Source organism: Dendropsophus ebraccatus, chromosome 11, assembly GCF_027789765.1.
Source record: "Dendropsophus ebraccatus isolate aDenEbr1 chromosome 11, aDenEbr1.pat, whole genome shotgun sequence".
In the NCBI taxonomy this organism is placed as follows: Eukaryota; Metazoa; Chordata; class Amphibia; order Anura; family Hylidae; genus Dendropsophus; species Dendropsophus ebraccatus.
Genome location: NC_091464.1, coordinates 42,864,959 through 42,878,655, shown reverse-complemented (window position 1 = coordinate 42,878,655; position 13,697 = coordinate 42,864,959). Strand labels below are relative to the sequence as shown.

At 39.7% G+C, this 13,697-nt stretch overlaps 1 protein-coding gene across 1 annotated transcript in view; it reads right to left on the bottom strand.

Moving 5' to 3' along the window:
• Nucleotides 1-13,697, bottom strand: part of PITPNM3 (PITPNM family member 3) — a 332,363-nt gene that overhangs the window by 2,921 nt on the left and 315,745 nt on the right. The window contains exons 11-18 of the mRNA XM_069945444.1: nt 12,348-12,521; nt 10,407-10,555; nt 6,906-7,022; nt 5,024-5,140; nt 4,245-4,393; nt 3,100-3,249; nt 2,727-2,910; nt 848-976 (exon numbers count right to left, since the gene is read on the bottom strand). Of these exons, the coding sequence (XP_069801545.1) occupies nt 848-976; nt 2,727-2,910; nt 3,100-3,249; nt 4,245-4,393; nt 5,024-5,140; nt 6,906-7,022; nt 10,407-10,555; nt 12,348-12,521 (1,169 nt within the window). The remainder of the gene's footprint in view (nt 1-847; nt 977-2,726; nt 2,911-3,099; nt 3,250-4,244; nt 4,394-5,023; nt 5,141-6,905; nt 7,023-10,406; nt 10,556-12,347; nt 12,522-13,697) is intronic.

Below are 13,697 nucleotides of genomic sequence, written 5' to 3'. Positions count from 1 at the left end.
GCCCTTTGGTGCCCTGGGCGTTGGTTTCTACTACATCCCATATATATATATATATATATATATATATATATATATATATATTTATATATATATATATATATATATAAATATATATATATAAATATATATATATATATATATATATATATATATGAAGCCCGACGCTGTACATGGGGCTGTTACTGTGCATGTGCAAGATCTGGTAAGAGCAGATCTACTTGACTACTTATGCATATTATCATTAATATGCATAAGTAGTATATATATATTATATTAGTATATTATTAGTATATTATATTATAAGTAGTATATAATATATATATTAAGTAGTATATATATATTATAATATGCATAAGTAGTCAAGTAGATCTGCTCTTACCAGATCTTGCACATGCACAGTAACAGCCCCATGTACAGCGTCGGGCTTCTGTGAGATCTTGTGAGAGCAGAGTCATGTGACTACTTATGCATATATTAATATGCATAAGTAGGAGTATGCAGTATGAGCCAATAGGCTGGAGCGATTGTGCACTGAAAGGTTGGTGGGAGGGGCCAAGGGATGCCCTCAGTGCACCAAAGGGCTAATTTGCATATTTGCTTTTCACCAAAATACAGAAAAACGGCACAGAGAAGAAAAAGAAGACGACCACTTCCTGTATCAGGAAGCTCAACATATATACAGTAGTTTTCTTTGTTTTTATATGGCCCATGCTGAGGACATTGAACAAAGATCTGTTAACCAATTATTTACAACAGGAAAACACTTATGGGATTGGTATCAGAAATATTTTACCAGCAATGATTGGGGTGTCAAAAAATAAATATGAAAAATTAATAGTACAGTTACCTGGCATTGATTCTGATACTTCTTAGCTGCACGTCCAACTATATAGATTTGAGATGACGATAAGCCAAGAACATTGTACACGGAAATATCTTTCATTGAACCATAGGCTGCACTAATTTTAATGTGACACTACATAAAACAGAAGATAAATTATAAAAAAAATGCATTGAGTATATTGGCTATATTACATTAGGTGCCAAAATTATATTTGACACTTGAAGCTGTCAAACATTCTCACTCCAATATGTTATTATTAAAGATACTTTGATTTCCAGATAATCTCAGAAGACTCTGAGAAAATACTACCTATAATATCTATCAGTGGAAATCTTTGTAAATTCTGTAAATCTGAAGGACAAATTTTAGGGTACGTTCACACTTACCGGATCCGCAGCTGATTTTCTGCTACGGATCTGCAGCGGATCCGCAGCAGATTTCATTTAAATAACTGAACACAGCATCAAATCTGCTGCGGATCCTGTAGGTGTGAACGCACCCTTAAAGAAGATTACCAGCCTGTCTAATGCCCTTATACTTAAGACCCCAAGTGTAGTGCAAACCCAATGAAGCAGTATATCTATTAAGAAAGCAACAAAATTTTCTCATTTAAAAAAGCCTGTATTTGCTCCTGTGTCTTTATTGGAGTTCACATATTTTTTCCCTTTCCCTAAAATGTTTACATTAAAGGTCAATTTATTACATAAAACCCGATCTAGAGGAGCAAACCAGCGCCGACCTGTCAGATTAGCGTTTGCTTGCTCCTTGTTCCCCGCTGGCTGCCCCTGCTATTACATGCACCGACAGCAAGTGGGTAAGGGCCGTATTCCATGGGACCATAATCGTTAATGATAAACGATCCAAACAACCGCTATTGCGAAAGACCTGAAATCGTTCACCCATTTACATGGAATGATAATCGTTACTTATGATCGTTCTTGCGGTCGTCTTGTTGTCGCTATTACGTTCATCACTACTGCAAACGATCGAACGTCATCTTATTCAATGCGAACGATTTGTGAATGAGCAACGATAAAAATAGGTCCAGGTCTTATTAAGCAATCAACGATTTCTCGTTCGGTCGTTAATCGTTAACTTCTTTTCAAACGAACGATTATCCTTTAGATTCAAATGATTTAACGATAATCTGAACAATAATCGTCCCGTGGAATAGGGCCCTAAGAAGGGGGGGGGCGCACAGAGAACTGTGAGAGGGGCTGCCCAGATGATCTTTAGATCTGGGGAGCCCATTGGAGATAGCGGTGGTCTGTTGCCGCCACTCCTGTTGCATGGGGCGACTGCCAGCAGGCCGTCGTTATCGTTGTACAGCCGATAATCGATTGGTGTAGCAGGGCCTTAAGAGATTTTTTTTTTCTTATATTCTTTATCTTATCTGTAAAGGTCTGTCTGCTTTGTTAACAGGTGCATAGGCTTGCATTATAAATGAATGGTATTTCACTGTCTCTACTGAGACTTACGTTTTTATCTTAGGTTAACAAGGTTCCAGTACTTTTGATAGCAGGGACTTCTAGGGGAGAATAGCTTAGTACTATGGCGTGCAACGTAGCAAGATACAAAGGGAATTTGACAGCACCTCTGAATGCATTCATGTGAGACATACAGAGGTACAGTAGGATCTCATGCACCTATGAAGGCCTTATTATGGCCCTAAGCAATAAATATCTAATGTATCCTAGACCTAATAATTTGTTTTAGTTGATGCTTATATGTACACATACATACACACACTTGTCCATATTACTAGAAAATCAATGTTAACAAGTCACTGTTTCAGATCTACTAGTAAATCTTTTATATAGGCCAATACATGATTTACTGTATTCTGAACACTGAAATAACCTCTACAGTCAGAAAGTCTCACCTCTTGCATGAGGTTCCGAAGGAATATAGTCTTCTGACGCAAGGGATCATGTACAAGTCCATCAGAAAAAAAGATCATCCCCTGTGGAAAATTGTGCTGGGATAACCAGGAGACCACTCTTTGCTTTTGCATGTCTGGACGGCCAGTGATGTAGATTATCAAATAACCAAGGTCCTGCCAGTGCCTGAAATGTAATAAACACAAAGCCAACAAACAATAAAAATGCCAGCTGTCGGTAATAGAATTGTATATTCAAATCTGCCTCTATAATGACTTGATAGATCTGTGAGGTCCTTAAATTGATTTTTTTTAATCGTCATTTATGTACTGTAACAAGTCCAAGACATAGCAGTGTAACTGAACAATGCCTTACCTGACAACATCCACTGCTCCAGCCCTGACTTTAGGATCACTGCCCATAATGGATACACTTGCTGCAAAAGAGCCGTCTATGCTGAAAACCACACACTCCATCCCTCGGGGAAGCACAGTCAAGTAACTTTGTGCACTGCTCTGATCCCCCCTGAAGGTCAATGACAAAAAAGAAAAGAAAAAGAGCCATGAAACAGATGGGTAATGAAAACGTGTTGGGATATCCTAATGCAGCAGAGATCAAGACCAGTTATTGAGGAATAAAACTTACTGTCCTACTGTACCGTACAATGGATCAAGATAAGATTTGCTACTTCTGTAGGGTGCCTTTACACATGGATTTTTGTAACATATTTTTTAAGACAAAGCCAGGAATAGTCTATAAACCAAGAACAGGTCATAAAGAAAAGACTGAGATTTCTCCTCTTTTCAAATCCATTCCTGGTTTTGTCTTTAAAAATCTGTCAGATAAGTCTCTCTGTGTAAAGGTACCCTAAGGGCCCCTTTACGCAAGACAATTATCAGCAAGGAGTGTTGCTAGAAACACTTATCTATTTGTATAAACAGGGAATGTGAGGCCCATAGCAATATATTTAAATGGCTGCACAAACAATTTAGGAATTGTTCATGTGGCCCAACCAATCAATTGTGCGGTGTAAAGGCAAGCATGCGTTATGTTGCTCGGTGCCACCTCACTGGCACTTCAGCTGCTAAGGAAAAAGTCACTTTTACAGCGCCACAAGTGGCTATCATCATAGATAAAAGTATGAGTTGTCTCCTTATCACCCGTCTGCAGCTCTGTGCCTGGTACAGGGCTAACAGATTCCCAGCATAAAAATGATGAGTAATGTAAGTCTACAGGGACACATGTAAGGAATGAAGTAGCTCCTTGGATTTTGATCGAGAACAGAGTGATAAAAAAAAGGAAATTAGTCGGATTTTTGTGGTACAAATTACATAGTCTGAGGGTGGTTGATTGTACCAGTAACACGAGTTCTACAACCATGAATGTTCCATATAACGAGTTTATTGATTATCCAAATGCCTTCATTGTCAAAGTTATAGCACTATATATATATATATATATATATATATATATATATATATATATATATATATATATATTAGTTGGATAAAAGCTCTTACCTTACAACCATCTTGATAGGGTAAACGCCAACGCCCAACCTTTTATCCTCTGGTATGGTATAAGAGACTCGTCCACTGCTATTGGATATTTCTGTGTCGAAGTAAACCCATCTTCCACTGGAGGGCTCCATCATAATGAGAACGTCTACCTAAATGTTTACAATGTATATGTTTAGTCTAAAGAAGTAAATTATCAAGCCACAATATGGATACAAATATACCGATTAGAATTTAATTCTCATAATTTCTATATGTTTATTGTTCTATATTTCTGTATACTAGACAAAACACATATTGGGGAGAAGAATCCTAAAAAATTAAACTTGGCCATATTTTATTACCTACTAGGATTTTACTACATTAAAATCTATGGACAAACAGATGTCTGTCCACACATTGTGGGAAAATACTACTACTACGCTATTTTTTCTACAATGTGTGTACAGACTGATATTTTATTATAAACTTTAATGAAGCACATTATTAGATTCCTTATACGACCATGTTTTATATGTATTTTACAGTCATATTTTGCTTTTATTTTCTCTGTGTTAACATAGTCTTAGAGTCTTTGTGGTAAAAAAAAATTAGCAGATTGCATAACAACATTTACTTTAGGAAATAAGAATGCAGAACAAATGTTATACCAAATAAAAAATTGTATTAAAACATTTCAATTATTTTGAAGCTGAAAATTGACCAAAGAATGGAAAACTGAGTGCGCACATGACCTTTCTTGAAATGGATTAACATGTCCTAAAATGAATGGTCTAAAATACCTTTTCACCTGTCAGAGCTACCATGTCTAGAGGACCATACATAAATCGACCAACTACGACTTGAGATCCTCCTTCAACTGCGATCACATCATTGACTCTGTGATTGGCCGTAACATTCTGCAAAAAAATAATATTTAAATACAATATTGATATTAACACAGGTGTTTGATGATCCAAATACTAGTTTTCATATCTTTACTGCCTAGTGGAACTAATGGGACCCCGGAGTTGCACCTACACCTGGGGAAAAGTTTTCTTAATGTGAATCTGTCAGCTGCAGTTCAGGCTCCAAACTGTTGACACCATAAGATAGCTGTTAGGTCAAGGAGACACATGCTACCTTTCATTTATCTGTCTGTGCTTCCAGAACAGGGGTGGGCAATTCATTTTCCAATGGGGCCTTATGAGAAATGGAAAGACCTCATAGGGGACGGTGCACTATAGAAAAATGCCCTAATTCTGCAGTGCAAAGTGTGAAGGAGGCTTTCCCGAACTCCTGAAATGCAGCAGACTGGAATGCCTCCTCACTCCTTCTACCATCCCTATGCCAGCCTAATTTACAGTCACCTGGAGGCTGAATCCCAAGTTTGGTCAGGTTTGGGAAGGGGAGTGAAGAGGCGTTACAGCTCGGGAAAGCCACTTTGACTTAGAGAGGAGAACAACTGGTTTACATTCTGGAAGCACAGATGGGTATATGAAAGGTACCAAGTGTCTTCTTGACCCAACAGCTATACAATAGTGCCAGCAGCTTATAACATGAATTGCAGATGGCAGGTTCATTTTATGTACCCTGTCCAATGCAAAGTGGCTCATAAGCACCCATCGCTCAAATGCACCCAACATGCCCTTCTCCCTAACTACACCGCTGTAAAAACCCATAACAGAAAACATAACAGCTAAACTCACTCTCACCTTACAGTATTCTTATAGCACTTCACAGGAGAAATTCTTTGTATTAAAAAATTACAAGTTGACATTTGCCATTGCTGTAAAATAACTGAACAAATCTATTGCATCAATGTTGTGGCAAGTTCCATAACAAATATTTATCTTTTCGCAAACATTCACAAGGACCCTTTTTAATATAAGTCTCTGAACAGAATGTGAAAAATCTAATACTAACAAAATAATACGTGCAATGGAATGCGATCATCTGAGGGTGCACATAATGGAGATGACACTACTGTATACAGATACGGTGGGAAAAATAAAGGATTTTATAGCCTTTAGCTTTCGTTACTTTTCGTTACTTTACTTTTTTCTAATAATTTTTTCCTTCGCTATTTGTAATCCAAAACCAGCAGTAGAAATGACACAGAGAAAAGCTAAAACAAAAAGATTTCCAACTTTTTGGACTCATTCCGCTTTTGGCTGACAATTATTGATATTAAATAATGGCCAGAATATTGGCATGTGAAAGGGGCCTAAGAGGAGATAGGTTTCTTTACTGTATGACATATGATTCCCTTTTATTAACCAGTTTGCTCAAGGTGCTCTAGGCGAGAGATCTTCATCCTTAGCAGGGAAGGTTTGGGAAAATAAAACTCTCCGCCGACATGTCTCTAGTCAGGATACAGACTGTTTTATAGAATACATTGGCATTCTTTACAAAGCAGCAGCTCTGATATTTAGAGGCCACTGCTTAGCCATAGATGTCACTGCCAGAGGTGATACGACTAGATTTCCTGAGGAGATACAGTGCTGTCACTCAACGCACCGGAGAAGGACCAGTGGCTTAAATTGATATGCAACACCAGAGATACGTCACACCATCTGAGCTGGGGAGATGGCTATCAGTCCCAGGAGTTTGAGTGTAATGTTCTAGGTGTGTAGCTTATCTTAAATTATGCAGGATTTCAGAGTGCATGACTTTATGACATACACGCAATTTGACGTGATTCCTCTTTCGCAGCCACTTCTCCTGGCGGCTTGAGGGACTCATGTTCATAGTGTCGATTCCTTCCTTCTGCTGTATCTGCACACTCTCGTATCTCATAAGCTGAAAGACAGTGATCAACGATTAAAGGGGTACCGACATCCTAGTACAGTATGTCTGAGCTGTTCCTTACAAAGTACCAGACTAAAGGCAACGGTTAAAGCGACTCTGTACCCACAATTTGTCCCCCCCAAACCACTTGTACCTTCGGATAGCTGCTTTTAATCCAAGATCTGTCCTGCGGTCCTTTCGGCAGGTGATGCAATTATTGTCATAAAAAACGTAATCTTAAAATTGCAGCCCCGTGCCCAACGGGCGTATCTGTGCCCTAACTTTGCACCACCCCTCCGTCCCTCCTCCCCACCCTCTTCATCATTAGCAATGCCACTGGAACATTTACTTCTGTTTGAACATTGCACAGGTGTCTTAATAATCCAGCCCATGTGCTGTGGTAACATAGGTGGTGAATAGGAGGCAATCTGCCTGGAGCATTCCTAATGATGAAGAGGGCGGGAAGGTGGGACGGAGGGGTGGTGCAAAATTAGGGCACAGATATGCCCGTAGGGCATGGAGCTGCAATTTTAAAATTAGTTTTTTTATGACAATAACTGCATCACCTGCCAAATGGACCGAAGGACAGATCTTGGATTAAAAGTATATTATATATACACATATAATCAAGAATTGCCTCCCTAAAAGGTAGGAATCCTATAGGGGGTCTCCGCTTTATGCATCAGAGTAAAAAGTCACTTACAAAAGGTGATGTCACAGAAAAAACTCCTAGGTAGTTCTAGGGCTGTTTTTCTACTACTTTTTTCATGCATCTGTAAATACTGTATGTTTGAGGACAATGCGAATCTGTAAGTGACATTCTTGCAACCTACTTCTACCATACTTACCTTGATCCTATACTTTATCCAGATGCTCATTTAAGGGCATTGCCAAAAAGGGCTACTTTTTACCATAATATTAGTGGTGAGTGAAATTGCTGAACTGTTTGGGTTCGGCAACGTTCTCTGGTTCGGCATTTGACTCCCAGCAGCTGGGGAAATTGAATGCCAACCTAGGAAGTTCTGGAAAACATGGATGCAACCATAAGTTGTAGTAATTTTTTCATGGCAGCTGAGTGTTCGGAGAGCATTGCCAAACCCAAATAGTTTGGCAATTCCTCTCAACACTACATATAATCTGAACCATTGACATAGAATATATGGTAGCAGAAGTGCTTCTTGGCAGCATCCTAAAAAGGAAAATCATAAAGATGATTTCAAGGAAAACCCAATACATTAAACTTGTCACTGCAGATACTTCCACAGATCAGGAGATTTCCCAGCTGTCAGTAATCTCTGCTCAGGCAGACCCTAAGGGCCCTATTCCACTGGACGATTATCGTTTGCATAATCGTTAAAGATTAACAATCTCAAACGACCGCTATTGTGAAAGACCTGAATCGTCCGGTGGAATAGGGCCCTTAGATATATAACAGAGCTGCCTAGATGGAGATTGCGGAAATATGCTACCCCATGCTTCTCCCTGCTTATGTTCATGACAGTGGGGGTCTCACCACTGATTAAAATGAGACAGTTTTTTTTTTTTTTAAATAACAGGTACCCTATGTCACCCCATGCATTAAAATTACAAATTGCCACATGCCTACCTCACTCACCCAGCACTGCAGCTACTGTATCTTCCAGTCTAATGGTACTTTTACACGGTGCGATAATTCTCCCGATCGCACGATTAACGATTTTGAATGAACGATGTTTTTTTTATAACGATCAGCGTTTAGATGGAACGACACATTGTACGGAAAATTCGCTATGCGATCGTTTTGCGATCGTTTAAGCCTATCTCACACATAGGGGAAATCGTTGAAAGACTGAAAGATCTGCAAATTTTTTGCGAACGATCAACGATGATTTGTGAACATGTTGAAAGATCAAAATGAACGATTTTTTGCTCGTCGTTTGATCGTTCGCTGCGTTTACACGTACGATTATCGTTGTAATTTGACAGTTATCGTGCAAAAATGAACGATCATTCGTCCCGTGTAAAAGTACCATAAGGGACCAACAAAACACAGTAATCACTGAACTCAAGGAGATCAGTGAAAAAATTCCAATGAAGTACTCAATCAAGAGTCTCCACAGATGCCCCCAAAAATTTTTATATGCAAAACAAGAGTCTGTGGAGCCTTGGTTGTGAGTCTCAAAACAAGGATAGCCAGATATCTCTAGCCTGTTGCCAACGGGGTGCCTCCATGATGGGGAGAGCACCACACCCCCCAGGGGCCACCCTGTTGTTTCCCTATTTATGTTCCAATACTCGCAACCCAGTGAGACTTAAGGGGCTACCTATCAGGGTGGTGTGGTGCTCCCGTGTTTTGAGACTTGCAACCGAGGCTCCATGGACTCTTGTTTTCCTGTCTAAGGGGCTTATTCCATGGAGCGATTTTCGCTCCATGTAATAAAGACAACGATCAGCCGATGATCGTGTCATAGGCTGATCTTTTATTTAGGTTCAAACCTAAAATCATCGGGCACCGACCGCGCATCGCTGCATGGGATAGTAATGCGCGATCGGTGCCCGATGATTTCAAAAGCACCATACTTTACCTAGCGTGTTGTAGGGCTTCTCCTACGCTTCTTCTTCCTCCCAGTCCCGTGCGCAGCAGTAGCTTCAGATCGTTCTGTCTTAACTGACAGACCGCTCAGCCAATCACTGCCCAGGACCGCCACGGCCAGTGTCAGCCAAGACCGGCCGCTCCAAAGCTGCTGCTGCTGCGTGCAGAAACGGGAGGAAGAAGGAGCGCAGGAGAAGACCTGCAACATGTGTAGGTAATGTATGATGTTTAAAACAAGGGCTGCAAAGGACATCGGTAACAATGTCCCTGCAGACCTCGCTAAACGACTATCGGGTTGTGGAATAGGCCCAGTAAACAAGAATCTAGCAGATCCTGTGTTGTTCTTCTTTCTTCTGGTTATATCTCCCTCTCACGCTCTGCTCTGTGATTAACCGTGCGGGATGTCATAAGAAGGAGCACAGAAGCCACAACTGTAAGATATGACAGCTGCAGGGAGCAGGTAACGTATATATGCAGGTGTTTGTTGTTTTAATGCAAAGGAAGGCATAAGATTAAGTATTGGTTTTCCTATAGAGTGTGTCTCATAGGCGTAACTTTTACTCTCTAAAATGGTCATTTTGCACTTTATTTTAAAGGACTGTGTACAAGCCTGATCATCTGTCCACTGGATTCAGAATCAGTGAACAGGGATCTCAGGGATTGGTAAAAGTTCCAGAGGTTAGACCTTCCCTTATAAACCATGTATGGCATATCCTGCAGATGTGTAGTAAATGACAGGTAACCTGTCATCACTTTCTCGTGGCCATGAGTCATTGGTACGGTCCCTGAAAACTTCTCATTACCCTACTTGCATTAACTCTTACCTGTCTTAGAATGAAGGCCACCACATCAGTTGATTCCCAGTAACTGGCATGGAAAAGGTGTGGCAGTGCTACAGTTGGAAAGGCGGTGAGTACATCCGGACAGTATAAGGCGTAATCAATGCGCTTTGTTCCCCACCAGTTAGCTGTAACTGCACAAGCAAAATACAGATTTAAGTGTGTATTGCAAGAAGTTAGTGAGAAGAACAGAAAAGAACATTTTCAAAGTAGTTCCAGGCACAGTGTATGGACAAAACTGGTACGTTATTTGAGAATAATAAACATCCCTACAACATGCATAGTTTTGATGCAATGCAATGCTATGTAATGCCTCTCAGTAGTGTTAGTGGTAACAAATCACTAGTGTAAGATTCTATAAGTCATTGTTACCCCTCCAGTCTTTTAAGTGCCTTCAAAACATTTAATATTCTGATTTTTTTTTTAAGTCTCTTTATAATTCATCTAAACTTCCAATGGATTTGGGAAAACTACAGAACAGTTCCCAAGACATGTTGAATACAATAAAGTTATTTGTATGGCTGGAGGTCAAACTAGTATAAAACTAGTATAAAACAAACTAGTATAGGAGTTTTATAGTGAAGAATTACCATGGATGCTGTATCTCCAGATAAAACTGCATTTTACAAAAGCAACATAGAATGAAAACAATTTCTTTAGATATCCAATTCCAGACATTTAGGGTTACTACTTGAGAGTTTAAAGGGGTTGTCCGATAAAAACAACTATTTAGACTAATAAATTAACATTAATTGGTAAATAAAGTGATTTTACTACCTTTCTGTGGTCTTTCAATCTTTCCTTTTTTTTAAATCTCAAACTATCCTGTTGTCTTTCTTAGCCAAACTTCCTGTCTGGTGTACATACTGTAATAGACTTCACATTGCTTTATACACTGTAGCTGGGAATTTAGCCAACTCTATCTCCCCCAACTCCACCTTCTTGACATAATGGGAGGGAGTTGACTGAATTCCTGGCTAAAGTGTACATAAGAACAGGGAGTCCAGGAGGTACAGCAAGCAGGAAGGTATGCTAAAGAGGACAACAGAGAAGACGGTTAGCATTTAAAGCAAAAGAAAAGCAAGACCAAAGAAAGATAGCCAACTAATTTTATTTACCAAGGTATTTTACACTATTAGTTGAAAATAGATTTTATCATTAGAAAATCCCTTTAGCTCTCTGTACCACCTTGACAAACTGATCATACATGGACTGTTGTTGGTTCATAGGTCAAAGCTAATGGTTCATAACTAGAGATGAGTGAACCTCGAGCATGCTCGAGTCCATCCGAACGCGGACTTTCGGCATTTGATTAGCGGTGGCTGCTGAAGTTGGATAAAGCTCTAAGGCTACGTGGAAATCATGGATATAGTCATTGGCTATTTCCATGTTTTCCAGACAACCTTAGAGCTTTATCCAACTTCAGCAGCCGCCACTAATCAAATGCCGATCGTTCAGGTTCGGATGGACTCGAACCCAAACCCGGTTCGCTCATCTCTATTCATAACTCTACTGTTTAAATATATATGTGCCAAAGATTTCTTTTTTTAACCAGGAGAAAAGCCAGAGGAACCCCTACTGTCATAGATCAGTCTCTGCTATCATACAGGGAACCCCATACCATGGGGAAGTATTAAATAACATTGGGTCATATTTACCACATGATCAAATACAGTCACTGTGAGGGCAACAGAGAATTAAAGGGAACATTCACATAACATTCTCTTTATCAAGCCTAGGAGGAAGGACACTGCCAGTGTGAGTAGAAGAATTGGCATCTACACCTCTGTAACTGGAAAAACCCATATAAGATTACTGCACAAATGTCTATAAGGTACTGAGTGCAGTTTGGGAAGTCAGATTAACCTGAAAGGTTTCCTTTAAACAACATTCACACAAGGAAGCAAAAATGAAGACCAGACTTACTGTTAGCAAGTTTTGCAGATGGCAGGCTTTCTGAAGAACTTGACATTTCACTGCTCATGCTCACTAGGCTGGACCGCCTGGCCTTAGGGGTTGATAGTTTGGATTGAGTCTCTGTGGAGTTGTTGCTTGTATTAGTCTCTACAAATGCTGCACTACAAGCTTGGATGGCGTCCACTGAAGAAAAATATACAGCACGGAAATCATTTGTTGTAGGAAAAGCAACTGTGCTTCAAAAAATAGGTCAAAGTTGTCCTCTCCGGTCATCAAATTGCATATGCTAGACATATAATTTACAGTGCGCCATCCCTTAAGAAAAAAGGTAAATGGCTGATCTTACCATTGTTATATATGGTGCTGCAAGTACTGGGCAACGATTAAAATACATCAAAAGTTTTGAGAGTTCAGACCGATCAGGAGAACCGATCAGGAGAACGAGTCGGGAGAAATGTGTGTTTAGCGTGTTCACCTACGGCTCTGTTTCCCGTGACCTGGTTGGCTCCCCATAGACACAGAGCAAAGATGAATGTGCGGCAGCCATATCCCCGCTTGTTCTACTGATTGGTCAGAATCTGAACACTCAGACCCTAAATGATAAAAACCTTTAACATGTCCTAAGGACATGTCAAATGTTTTATGAGTGACAGGTACGTTTTAATCTATCAACTAAAAGCAGGGTTGTCATATTCTGCATTTCAGGCAAATAATGATCACCCTTACCCCCCAAAAAACTGAAAAACGATAAACTTCTCTGAAAATGTCATTGACCATTGGATTTTCCCGGGCTAATTACCAATATCATAGCTGTGCGTTTTACAGGAATGTCACTAAGATTTATTTTTCCATTATTGAGAAATATGGGACACAACTGCAGAACACAATATCAAAGCATCAGACAAATGTGCAATAATGAAAACCAAAGTACAATGTGCTGACACTGTCACTTACAAGAGTCAAGTATAGTAAATTCATTATTATCCATTAGCCAGAGTCAGGCATAGGAGGACACTTTACGTAATATTTCCCTATGCACACAAAGGAATTCCAATTTAAATTCAATTATTTATGGCCCCTTCAGAATGCTTAGACTGGAAAAAATGAAAGCTCTTTTAATGGCATAGCGCTGCTTCTTCTGTATCTGTGCAGCACCTTCCTTTGCCTTCAGCTATTTTGTGCTCTAGTTCAGATCGGTAGGAGGGCAGATGTACAATTGGAACAGCTGTTTGCAAACTGGATTTTGCTGTTACCTCTCTTGGGAGTCGTGATTCATGAGCACAGCATTAATACTATCAATTATTTACATTACAACATGGAAACATCTGTCCTGAGCGCAGCCAATTTACGCTTCCTATG